At 48.4% G+C, this 13,196-nt stretch overlaps 1 protein-coding gene across 1 annotated transcript; it reads right to left on the reverse strand.

Annotated features, from left to right (window-relative positions):
* Window positions 1–8,425: 8,425 nt before the first annotated feature.
* Window positions 8,426–10,212, reverse strand: LOC125506071 (patatin-like protein 3). The gene is made up of 2 exons (XM_048670948.1): window positions 9,121–10,212; window positions 8,426–8,998 (listed from the first exon to the last, which is right to left on the reverse strand). Exons 1-2 carry the CDS (start codon window positions 10,195–10,197, stop codon window positions 8,633–8,635), a joined length of 1,443 nt encoding a protein of 480 aa, XP_048526905.1. The 5' UTR covers window positions 10,198–10,212; the 3' UTR covers window positions 8,426–8,632.
* Window positions 10,213–13,196: the final 2,984 nt, after the last annotated feature.

Genomic DNA, 13,196 nt, shown 5'->3' on the forward strand with positions numbered 1-13,196 from the left:
CCAGACACCATGTGATGATCGGGTGTGATAAGCTCTACGTCCATCTACAACGGGTGCAAGCCAGTTTTGCACACGCAGAATACTCAGGTTAAACTTGACGAGCCTAGCATATGCAGATATGGCCTCGGAACACTGAGACCAAAAGGTCGAGCGTGAATCATATACTAGATATGATCAACATAGTGATGTTCACCATTGAAAACTACTCCATTTCACGTGATGATCGGTTATGGTTTAGTTGATTTGGATCACGTGATCACTTAGAAGATTAGAGGGATGTCTTTTTAAGTGGGAGTTCTTAAGTAATATGATTAATTGAACTTAAATTTATCATGAACTTAGTACCTGATAGTATCTTGCTTGTTTATGTTTGATTGTAGATAGATGGCCCGTGTTGTTGTTCCGTTGAATTTTAATGCGTTCCTTGAGAAAGCAAAGTTGAAAGATGATGGTAGCAATTATATGGACTGGGTCCGTAACTTGAGGATTATCCTCATTGCTGCATAGAAGAATTACGTCCTGGAAGCACCGCTGGGTGCTAGGCCTGCTGCTGATGCAACTGGCGACGTTAAGAACGTCTGGCAGAGCAAAGCTGATGACTACTCGATAGTTCAATGTGCCATGCTTTACGGCTTAGAACCGGGTCTTCAACGATGTTTTGAACGTCATGGAGCATATGAGATGTTCCAGGAGTTGAAGCTAATATTTCAAGCAAATGCCCGGATTGAGAGATATGAAGTCTCCAATTAGTTCTATAGCTGCAAGATGGAGGAGAACAGTTCTGTCAGTGAGCATATAATCAAAATGTCTGGGTATGATAATCACTTGATTCAACTGGGAGTTAATCTTCTGGATGATTACGTCATTGATAGAATTCTCCAATCACTTCCTCCTAGCTACAAGAGCTTCGTGATGAACTATAATATGCAAGGGATGGATAAGACAATTCCCGAGCTCTTCGCAATACTAAAAGCTACGGAGGTAGAAATCAAGAAGGAGCATCAAGTGTTGATGGTCAACAAGACCACTAGTTTCAAGAAAAAGGGCAAGGGGAAGAAGAAGGGGAACTTCAAGAAGAACAGCAAGCAAGTTGCTGCTCAGGAGAAGAAACCCAAGTCTGGACCTAAGCCTGAAACTTAGTGCTTCTACTGCAAGCAGACTAGTCACTGGAAGCGGAACTGCCCCAAGTATTTGGCGGATAAGAAGGATGACAAGGTGAACAAAGGTATATGTGATATACATGTCATTGGTGTGTACCTTACTAGAGCTCACAGTAGCACCTGGGTATTTGATACTGGTTATGTTGCTAATATTTGCAACTCAAAACAGGGACTACGGATTAAGCGAACACTGGCGAAAGACGAGGTGACGATGCGCGTGGGAAATGGTTCCAAAGTCGATATGATCGCGGTCGGCACTCTACCTCTACATCTACCATCGGGATTAGTATTAGACCTAAATAATTGTTATTCGGTGCCAACGTTAAGCATGAACATTATATCTGGATCTTGTTTGATGCGAGACGGTTATTCATTTAAATCAGAGAATAATGGTTGTTCTATTTATATGAGTAATATCTTTTATGGTCATGCACCCTTGAAGAGTGGTCTATTTTTGATGAATCTCGATAGTAGTGATACACATATTCATAATGTTGAAGCCAAAAGATGCAGAGTTGATAATGATAGTGCAACTTATTTGTGGCACTGCCGTTTAGGTCATATCGGTGTAAAGCGCATGAAGAAACTCCATACTGATGGACTTTTGGAACCACTTGATTATGAATCACTTGGTACTTGTCAACCGTGCCTCATGGGCAAGATGACTAAAACGCCGTTCTCCGGTACTATGGAGAGAGCAACAGATTTGTTGGAAATCATACATACAGATGTATGTGGTCCAATGAATGTTGAAGCTCGTGGCAGATATCGTTATTTTCTCACCTTCACAGATGATTTAAGCAGATATGGGTATATCTACTTAATGAAATATAAGTCTGAAACATTTGAAAAGTTCAAAGAATTTCAGAGTGAAGTTGAAAATCATCGTAACAAGAAAATAAAGTTTCTACGGTCTGATCGTGGAGGAGAATATTTGAGTTACGAGTTTGGTTTACATTTGAAACAATGCGGAATAGTTTCGCAACTCACGCCACCCGGAACACCACATCGTAATGGTGTGTCCGAACGTCATAATCGTACTTTACTTGATATGGTGCGATCTATGATGTCTCTTATAGATTTACCGCTATCATTTTAGGGTTATGCTTTAGAGACGGCCGCATTCACGTTAAATAGGGCACCATCAAAATCTGTTGAGACGACGCCTTATGAACTATGGTTTGGCAAGAAACCAAATTGTCGTTTCTGAAAGTTTGGGGCTGCGATGCTTATGTGAAAAAGCTTCAACCTGATAAGCTCGAACCCAAATCAGAGAAATGTGTCTTCATAAGATACCCGAAGAAGACTGTTGGGTACACCTTCTATCACAAATCCGAAGGAAAGACATTTGTTGCTAAGAATGGATCCTTTCTAGAGAAGGAGTTTCTCTCGAAAGAAGTGAGTGGGAGGAAAGTAGAACTTGATGAGGTAAATGTACCTGCTCCCTTATTGGAAAGTAGTACATCACAGAAACCGGTTTCTGTGACACCTACACCAATTAGTGAGGAAGCTAATGATGATGATCATGTAACTTCAGAACAAGTTACTACTGAACCTCGTAGATCAACCGGAGTAAGATCCGCACCAGAGTGGTACGGTAATCCTGTTCTGAAAGTCATGCTACTAGATCATGATGAACCTACAAACTATGAAGAAGCAATGGTGAGCCCAGATTCTGCAAAATGGCTTGAAGCCATGAAATCTGAGATGGGATCCATGTATGAGAACAAAGTGTGGACTTTGGTTGACATGCCCAATGATCGGCAAGCAATTGAAAATAAATGGATCTTCAAGAAGAAGACTGACACTGACGGTAATGTTACTGTCTACAAAGCTCGACTTGTCGCAAAAGGTTTTCGACAAGTTCAAGGGATTGACTATGATGAGACCTTCTCACCCGTAGCGATGCTTAAGTCTGTCCGAATCACGTTAGCAATTGCCGCATTTTATGATTATGAAATTTGGCAGATGGATGTCAAAACTGCATTCCTGAATGGATCTCTGGAAGAAGAGTTGTATATGATGCAGCCGGAAGGTTTTGTCGATCCAAAGGGAACTAACAAAGTGTGCAAGCTCCAGCGATCCATTTATGGACTGGTGCAAGCATCCCGGAGTTGGAATAAATGCTTTGATAGTGTGATCAAAGCATTTGGTTTTGAACAGACTTTTGGAGAAGTCTGTATTTACAAGAAAGTGAGTGGGAGCTCTGTAGCATTTCTGATATTATATGTGGATGACATATTGCTAATCGAAAATGATATAGAATTTCTGGATAGCATAAAGGGATACTTGAATAAGAGTTTTTCAATGAAAGACCTCGGTGAAGCTGCTTACATATTGGGAATTAAGATCTATAGAGATAGATCAAGACGCTTAATTGGACTTTCACAAAGCACATACCTTGACAAAGTTTTGAAGAAGGTCAAAATGGATCAAGCAAAGAAAGGATTCTTGCTTGTGTTACAAGGTATGAAGTTGAGTAAGAATCAATGCCCGACCATTGCAGAAGATAGATAGAAAATGAAAGATGTTCCCTATGCTTCAGCCATAGGCTCTATCATGTATGCAATGCTGTGTACCAGACCTGATGTGTGCCTTGCTATAAGTCTTGCAGGGAGGTACCAAAGTAATCCAGGAGTGGATCACTGGACAGCGGTCAAGAACATCCTGAAATACCTGAAAAGGACTAAGGATATGTTTCTCTTATATGGAGGTGACAAAGAGCTCATCGTAAATGGTTACGTTGATGCAAGCTTTGACACTAATCCGGACGATTCTAAATCGCAAACCGGATACGTATTTACATTAAACGGTGGAGCTGTCAGTTGGTGCAGTTCTAAACAAAGCATTGTGGCGGGATCTACATGTGAAGCGGAGTACATAGCTGCTTCGGAAACAGCAAACGAAGGAGTCTGGATGAAGGAGTTCATATCCGATCTAGGTGCCATACCTAGTGCATCGGGTCCAATGAAAATCTTTTGTGACAATACTGGTGCAATTGCCTTGGCAAAGGAATCTAGATTTCACAAGAGAACCAAGCACATCAAGAGACGCTTCAATTCATCCGGGATCTAGTCCAGGTGGGAGACATAGAGATTTGCAAGATACATATGGATCTGAATGTAGCAGACCCATTGAGTAAGTCTCTTCCACGAGCAAAACATGATCAGCACCAAGGCTCCATGGGTGTTAGAATCATTACTGTGTAATCTAGATTATTGACTCTAGTGCAAGTGGGAGACTGAAGGAAATATACCCTAGAGGCAATAATAAAGTTATTATTTATTTCCTTATATCATAATAAATGTTTATCATTCATACTAGAATTGTATTAACCGGAAACGTAATACTTGTATGAATACATAGACAAACAAAGTGTCACTAGTATGCCTCTACTTGACTAGCTCGTTAACCGAAGATGGTTATGTTTCCTAACCATAGACATGAGTTGTCATTTGATTAACGGGATCACATCATTAGGAGAATGATGTGATTGACATGACCCATTCCATTAGCTTAGCACCCAATCGTTTAGTATGTTGCTATTGCTTTCTTCATGACTTATACATATTCCTATGACTATGAGATTATGCAACTCCCGTTTACCGGAGGAACACTTTGTGTGCTACCAAACGTCACAATGTAACTGGGTGATTATAAAGGTGCTCTACAGGTGTCTCCAAAGGTACATGTTGGGTTGGCGTATTTCGAGATTAGGGTTTGTCGCTTCGATTGTCAGAGAGGTATCTCTGGGCCCTCTCGGTAATGCACATCACTTAAGCCTTGCAAGAAATGCAACTAATAAGTTAGTTGCAAGATGATGTATTACGGAATGAGTAAAGAGACTTGCCGGTAACGAGATTGAACTAGGTATTGAGATACCGACGATCGAATCTCGGGCAAGTAACATACCGATGACAAAGGGAACAACGTATGTTGTTATGCGGTCTGACCGATAAAGATCTTCGTAGAATATGTAGGAGCCAATATGAGCATCCAGGTTTCGCTATTGGTTATTGACCGGAGACGTGTCTCGGTCATGTCTACATTGTTCTCGAACCCGTAGGGTCCGCACGCTTAACGTTACGATGACAGTTTCATTATGAGTTTATATATTTTGATGTACCGAAGGTTTTTTGGAGTCCCAGATGTGATCACGAACTTGACGAGGAGTCTCAAAATGGTCGAGACATAAAGATCGATATATTGGACGACTATATTTAGACACCGGAAAGGTTCCGGGTGAGATTGGGACAATACAGGATCACCGGGAGGTTTTCGGAACCCCCCGGAAGGTATATGGGCCTTATTGGGCCTTAGTGGAAAGGAGGGGAAAGGAGCAAGGGAGGGGGCGCCCCCCCCAAGCCCAATCCGAATTGGGAGGGGGGCTGCCCCCCTTTCCTTCCTCCCTCCTTCCTCTTCCTTCCCTCTCCTACTCCTAATAGGAAAAAGGGGAGTCCTACTCCCGGTGGGAGTTGGACTCCCCCCCTTGGGCGCGCCATCCTCCTTGGCCGGCCCCCTCCTCCACTCCTTTATATACGGAGGCAGGGGGGCAGCCCATAGACACAACAATTGATCATTGATCTCTTAGCCGTGTGCGGTGCCCCCCCTCCACCATAATCCTCGATAATATTGTAGCGGTGCTTAGGCGAAGCCCTGCGACGGTAGAACATCAAGATCGTCACCACGCCGTCGTGCTGACGGAACTCATCCCCGACACTTTGCTGGATCGGAGTCCGGGGATCGTCATCAAGCTGAACGTGTGCTAGAACTCGGAGGTGCCATAGTTTCGGTGCTTGATCGGTCGGGCTGTGAAGACGTACGACTACATCAACCGCGTTGTGCTAACGCTTCCGCTTCCAGTCTACGAGGGTACGTAGACAACACTCTCCCCTCTTGTTGCTATGCATCACCATGATCTCACGTGTGCGTAGGAATTTTTTTGAAATTACTACGTTCCCCAACACTAAGGTCCGAACACCTCGATCATGGTAGTTGCAAACCTGACCATGGCATCTCCGCATATGCTCTTGGACATCCATAGGTACTCTTCCCATGAATCAGCAGTCATGCCATATGCAAGCATTCAGAGTGCGGCCGTGCACTTCTGGTAACTAGAGAAGCCAATCGTTCCCACGACGTCCTTCTTCAGGATGAAGTAGTCATCATAGGACCGGACGCCATGGTAGAAACGACCGAAGACAGTCTTGCGCGTCCAAAAACACCGGCGAAATGGTCAGCGAATAATGCATCAGGGGCAAAGTCGTCGGCCATCAGTGTCAAATGGTAGCGCACCCTATTGCGGTTGAGCACTCGATGATGACCCTTGATCGAGCCCTTGAAATTAAGAACATGCTCCTCCGCACGCTCCACGTCTTCAAGGACCGCCTACATCATCGATGTCTCATCAGAGTACTCCTTCTTGCCTGACGAGTCGTCGGACGCTCGTATATGTTCTCCAAATCAGAATCCATTGCTAGAACGAAGAAGGGACAACTGTTTTTAACTCTGACGATTCATAGAACACTTGCTGGGCATGGTGAGAATAGCAGTAGTGGATGGTACCTGGCGGGGCGGTCGGAGGACAAGGGTTGAATAGAGACGGAGGAGAACTAGGGTGGAGCCCTGCTGGAGCACTTGAGATGACGGAGATATAGAGTTTCGGCAGGGGTCTGGCGTGATGGCCGGGATAGTGGAGCGGTGGCGAAGCCAAGAGAGAAAGAAGGAAGGGGAGAAAATGGGAGAACAGAGTCGTGAGGCCCGAGAAGGGTTTTGGATGGGCCGAGGGTGTCGGATTCCTACGTTTTGCGTGTCTGGACTCCTGGAAGCCCCCCATTTTTGTCTCCAGAATGCGGGAGAAATCATATATGGACCACCCTGTGCACCGATACATGCCTCGTTGGATGACTCCCACAGTCTGGACTGATGCGGGAGGCTTGTGGGTCCGTGTTGAAGATGCCTAAGAGCATCTACAGCCGGACCTCTCAAACCCATCTCATACGCCCGGGCGGGCGCCCGGTCATTGACCAGTCATGTTTTTTCGACCCAGACGAATGCCTCAAACGGGGCTCAAACGCCCGGCCAAACCGGCACCCCCCATATCCAGCCCAAATATGAGGCGGATATGGGGGCGTCCAGGCACGCCCGCCATGTCAGACTGACGAAGGGGTCCCTACCGGAAACACCCTCAAACTCGGCAGTCCGAAAATCGTCTCCTCTGTCGGACCGGTGGCGCCGCGTGGCCCAGCTCCGGCGGGCGTGTAGTGCATTGCCCGGCTATTTAAGTCGATCGGCGACACTGAAACCCTAGCACCCATCCACATTTTCCTTCTTCTGTCCGCCGCCGTGGCCTCTTTTCACTCCACCCATACGACTAGTAGCCATGCCCCCCCCCCACGCTGCTGGGTGAGGAGCAAGCCTTTTCTGACACCGCCGGAGCACCGGCTCGAGCTCCTTGAGCAGATCCAGGCTAGGCGCGAAGCCCGGATCGCCGCGGGGCTACCTCCGAATGCAGTGGGTCTGGAGGAGGAGTTGGAGGTGGAGGAGGACGACGACGACGACAATGAGGAGGAGGGGGTGAGCCTGAGGAGGAGGATGTGGGGGGCGCTGGCCACGTGGATCTGCAGGTGGAGCAGCAAGCCATCATCGATTCCCTCCGGTCGGAGTCGGCTACGGAGGCAAGACGCCGTCGCCGATAGGAGATGAAGGCACAAGAGGCCGCGGAGGTTGCGGAGATGTTCACCATGGATGAGGTCGAGCAGGAGGAGGATGAGCCGGAGCCCTCCTACCCGCCCGTCCAGCCAGCGCCCAACACCATCGTCGTGGATATCTCCGACGACGAAAATTAGCTAGGGTAGCACGTAGGTGTAGTACGCAGGATTTCTTTTGCATACTTTATATGGATTTAGGGGTTGAAATATGAGATAGGTGGATGCAAAGTTGCTAATTTGAGGCGTGCGCTGTCAGTGGCACGTTCGCGAATGTTTGAGAGGCCGGATTTGTCAAGTCCGGATGTAGATGCTCTAAGGGGTGGCGAGCATGAAATGGACAGGGACGGAATTGGGTTTTTTTCCCTGCAAACGACTGTTGAATATATATGGTCCTTCGTTTTTAGCTACAATTTTTATATTAGATTTTATTTAATTAGTTCAATTTTGATTTTAATTAGGAGAACATATTCTTATTTTATGACAAATTTAGTCAACTCGATCGATCACCAGCCGCGCATTAGCATCCTAATAAAATCTGGTGGCGGGGAGCAGAGCGACATGCGTATCCTACGGATCACGGCACGCACCATGTAGTAGTGCACTTTGTTCATCCTCATCCTCATTTACAAAACCCAGCTGCAGCCAAGGCAGCAGGCAACAGCAAACAGAAGAGGGAAAAAAAAACAAGTACGTACGCTACCAGTGAACATGCGGCCGGAACGTTTCATTCGATCGGCACGTACAGGTACAGCGGTACACGGCCTACAAGATGCTGGTGAACATCTGGCTGACCAGGTTCGAGTACGACGCCGGCGCGGCGTTGTCGGGTGCGGACGCCGGCTGCTGCTTGACGACGGCGGGGGCGGCGGCGCCGACCCGGCGGTCGTGCTCCTTGACGAGCTCGTGCGCGAACCGCTCCAGCTTCTCCGCGTTGGTCTGCTCCGCCAGCTTCTTGCCACGGAACAGCACCGACTCCACGTTCTTCTGCGACAGCATCTCCTCCGCCGCCACGCACCCCTTCGCCGCCGCCGCCGCGCATCGGCCGCCCCGCGGCGACCCCATCGCCTGGATGCGGGTGTAGTTGCTTGTCCTGTTATGTCCGAACGCCATGGCCACCGCTTGATCCACCTGGCGGAAAACAAGTCGGAGGAAGAGTTTGCAGTGAGCACGGAGAACAAGATGCGTGCAAGAATGGACCTCGCTTGCGAGCGAAGGTAGAGAATTCTAGTGCGTTGATATTGTCGTCGTACCATGTCGGACACGCCCTCGGCGGCGATCCTGACGATCTCAGACGTCGACGCGCCGCCGCTGCCGGCCGCGGGGCGCTGCTCGCCCTCCCCGCTGCCGATGGAGATCACCAGCAGGTCCTCCACGCCGGACGCGAGCGGGAACTCGCGCTTGTTGTTGAGCACGTGCGTGATGGCCGCTGCCGTGGGGTTGCCGAGCGCCACGCCGCCGCCCACGGCCACGATGCGGGTCGACCCGTCGCACGACCGCACCTCCACCGCCGAGGAGGACCGGTCCGAACCGGCGCAGGTCGCGGCGCACACGTCTCGCAGGCGGAAGTCGTAGGCCGGCTTCTCGACGGCGTCGGCGCGGGAGAAAAGGAACGGCGCCCCCGTGGCGAGGTCGTAGCACGGGACGAGCACCGGCCGCGCCGTGTCTCGCAGTGTCAGGTCGCCGAACACCTTGCGGAAGGCGGCGCCGCCAGCCGGGCGCCGGAGCAGCGCGCGGAGGCTCCCGGACGAGGGCGACCAGCCGCGGCGGAGGCTGCGCACGAGGAACGCGAGCGCGTCCTCCGCGGAGTAGAGCGGCCGCGCGTCGTCCTTGCCGCGGGCCACGAGCATGGCCGCCAGCACGCCGCCGGCGCCAGAGCCCGCGGCCACGTCGAAGAAGTCTGCCAGACGCGCCTTGGGGTCACCGGTGCGCCGCCTCAGGGAAGCCTCCAGCCTCACCAGCGCCGCTCCGGCGAGCAGCCCGTCGGCGGCGCGCCCACCGCCGTCGATCGACAGTATGCACACTTTACCGGCCTGCGCCCGTGGGGGCGTCGCCTTCCCAGACGCTGCCGGTGTATGCGGCGAGGCTCCGCCGAAGAGAAGCTTGGGGTCGTCGTAGCCGAACAGGAACTTGCTCTCGAGGATGGAGAAGATCTCGTAGGTGAGCTTGTCCACGTCCATGGCGGCGGCCGGCCCCACTGGAGCCGCTTCCATTCTCTGCTCTACGCCGGCCGGAGCGCGCGCACGAAGCTGAGAGGAGGCGTTCTGCGTTCTGCTGTGTGCGCACGGGGGGCGGGCGTGGAGAGCAGAGCACCGAGCAGTTGCCGGCATTTTATAGTGGCGGGAAGGTAGAAGGAGGCGTGGGTTCGTGGCGTTGACTCGTCCGGCCCACGGTGGCGCGAGCTGAGACCGGACTCCAGTAATTTATTTTCCTTATTGTACAAGTGATCAGTGTGACAAGGATCGTGACTGTCAGAAGAAGTGTGAGGATTTTCTCAAAAAAGAAAAGGTGCGAGGAGGATTGTCAATGGTGAATTTCTTCAAAAATGCTAAACCAACGGGTTTACTACGGCCTACTTTAATGATCTAAAGACGCTCTTATATTTCTTTTTAGAGGGAGTACTAAACTTCTCTCATGAATTTTAGGGTGGGGGTCATTTTTCCGACTGATAGACGACCACAAATTGCCATGTGCATTGTTTCATGGTTAACCAATAATACCCTCGTAAAGCTCTGCATGTGTAGCATTGCCCCCTTTTTTTCTTTTACGGGGAGTGAGTTGTTTGATCGATGTCCAATGCGACGTGGAAATAGCTCGAATGGCGATGGATCGGGTTTCGAACGGGTCCAACGCTTCCACACTATATACCGGCTTCATATCACATTGACCCTCATCAAGATGTTCATGGATAGAAATTTATGTTTGTAATATTGTGCACATAACCAATGGTTATCCACATCCATGAAGCACCCATCAGAAATAACCCATCTTTTTTTGTGGGAAATGAACATTTCATTTATCAGCCATGGTGGTTACATTCAGAGATGACAATGCTAGCTATCTTCACATGGGAGCTTCGAAGCCAACAGGTTGTGCGCTGTTGGAAGCGCCCCATACAAGTAAGGGTGTGACTCGCTACATTTGCATGTCTACTGATTTTAGCTAGACTAATGTTCCTTTCATGAGCCAGAATCCTTCTAATCTCATTGACCTGGTTCGCATAGCTCGAGCGCTCAACATCTTTAGATTGCACCATCTTCAGCAACTCAGCGCAGTCCGTCTCCACAACCAACGGCAAGTTGGACCAGTGAAGCACAAGTCTAAGCCCTTCGTCCATGGTCGCCATCTCCGGTTCCAGAGGATCACCACAATTAAAAAGCACCCACATTGCGGCGAAGATGACTGCTCCATCATGATCATGTAGGACCATCCCAGCCCCGGCTCTACCATACTCTTTGAAAAAAGCACCATCGATATTCAACTTAGCATAATTCACATTAGGGTCCTTCCATTGCGATGTTGTTGTTGTTTCATGTGTGTACTTTGACGTGCGTCCCAGTAATCGATCACCTGCTTACCCTTCATCTGTGTCCTAACGGATAGACTCGTTCGGAGGAACTTGCAGCATCCATAGTTTTGAGATGAGAACGTTAGTCATCTACTTCTTAGATGCTCTTTCGCGCGTGAGATTTGGTACACCTGGCGCTATTGTGACTATCAAGGAGTGGTGGCCGCTTCTATTGCATAGATAGGTTCACACCTGGCGCTATTGTGACTATCAAGGAGTGGTGGCCGCTTCTATTGCATAGATAGGTTCACACCTGGCGCTATTGTGACTATCAAGGAGTGGTGGCCGCCAGTGAGTTCTGCTGTCTCGGATCGCAACTAAAAGAAATTTAATGCCCTCATGTGATATATTCTTTGCATGTTGTGGCTCGAGAGGTACAATGGATTTTCTACAAGGTGGAATTATGCCATCTTGGGTCATCAAGTGAGCAAGGGAGAAGTTTCCTATGTGCAAGTTGGTTAGAACTCACGGAATAGTAGACACCATGAGTTAGCACTTTAAGTTGTGGGCGGTGGGGTGTGTACTTCTGTGTTTTCACCTCATGTACATATCATAATTTTGTATGTGTGTTCTTCTCTCCTTAATACAAAAGATATGTTGCTAGGTGTTCTTGAAAAAAAAACTCCAAAACAACATATACATGAACTTAGCAATTTATTCATTTGACAACCACAACATATTATGAAAAGAGAGATAGGATTTACAACTACATATGTGATACATCTATGATGACCACATGTAATATGAAATTAATAAGGCGGTTGATGGAAACTCATGGGCGGGCGATTATACTCACACCTGCCATATGACTAATTGGTTTTACAGAAGTGACAGAGTCGGATACCCATGGATATCCAAGGCATCATTTTGCGTAGCCAGGTAGAGACATAATGAAGCAGGGCATTATTCGCCGAATTGGGAATGACCAGTCTACGGATATCTGGGCTGATAATTGGATCCCAAAAGAGTCTTCTCGACGACAAATTGTATCTCTTTGTTGCTGACCCATTTGTGAAGGTATCTGAGTTACTATGACCAACCATAGCCTCGTGGAACGATAATTTGGTCAGGAGTGTCTTCTTACCCATTGATGCTGATGAGATACTCAGTACCATAGTGTGCACTCGAAACACTGCCGATTTTTGGGCATGGCATCCAGACAAGAGAAAGGCCTATTCACTGTTAGCTAGGCATACAAGTTTATGATCAAGGCCAAAATCCATAGAGAGAATTGGATTGAAGGGAGGAGTGGATCCTCCGATAATGCGAGAGAGGAGAAGTCATGGACTTCGCTATGGAATATCATCGTTCCATCGAAGAACCGAGTGTTTTTGTGGAGACTAGCCCGACATTCCCTAACGACCACTGATGTGCTACACAATCGGAATATGGCATAGGCTAACCAGTTCCCACTATGTGGAGGGGAAGACTCGTGGCGGCATGCACTTTTTTCATGCACCATGGCTAGATGTACATGAGCACTCTCAGATGCAGAACTAGCGGATAGGATGATAGATAACAAAGTTGCATCAAAGAACTGGATGTTCAAACTTCGTGAAATTCCGTGTCATGACGGCTTCACTGGGATGTCTATGACCTTATGGGCTATATGGTATGCAAGGCGGAAGGCTATTCATGAGTCAATCTTTGAAAGGCCGCATCAAACCTATTCATCTGTCAACTCCTATCTCAATGATTTGATGTCGCTACTAAAGCCAAAACCACAGCTCAACATCATGACAAGTCAAGTGCTTATACTTC

This window comes from Triticum urartu, chromosome 5 (assembly GCF_003073215.2).
Source record: "Triticum urartu cultivar G1812 chromosome 5, Tu2.1, whole genome shotgun sequence".
NCBI classification, from domain to species: Eukaryota; Viridiplantae; Streptophyta; class Magnoliopsida; order Poales; family Poaceae; genus Triticum; species Triticum urartu.

What these genes read in the sequence shown, in the direction of transcription:
- LOC125506071 (XM_048670948.1), bottom strand. Translation starts at nt 10,197, where the DNA reads ATGCCGGCAACTGCTCGGTGCTCTGCTCTCCACGCCCGCCCCCCGTGC. An exon ending in CCGAGGGCGTGTCCGACATG is followed by an intron (nt 8,999 to 9,120) that starts GTACGACGACAA and finishes GTTTTCCGCCAG; the next exon opens with GTGGATCAAGCGGTGGCCAT.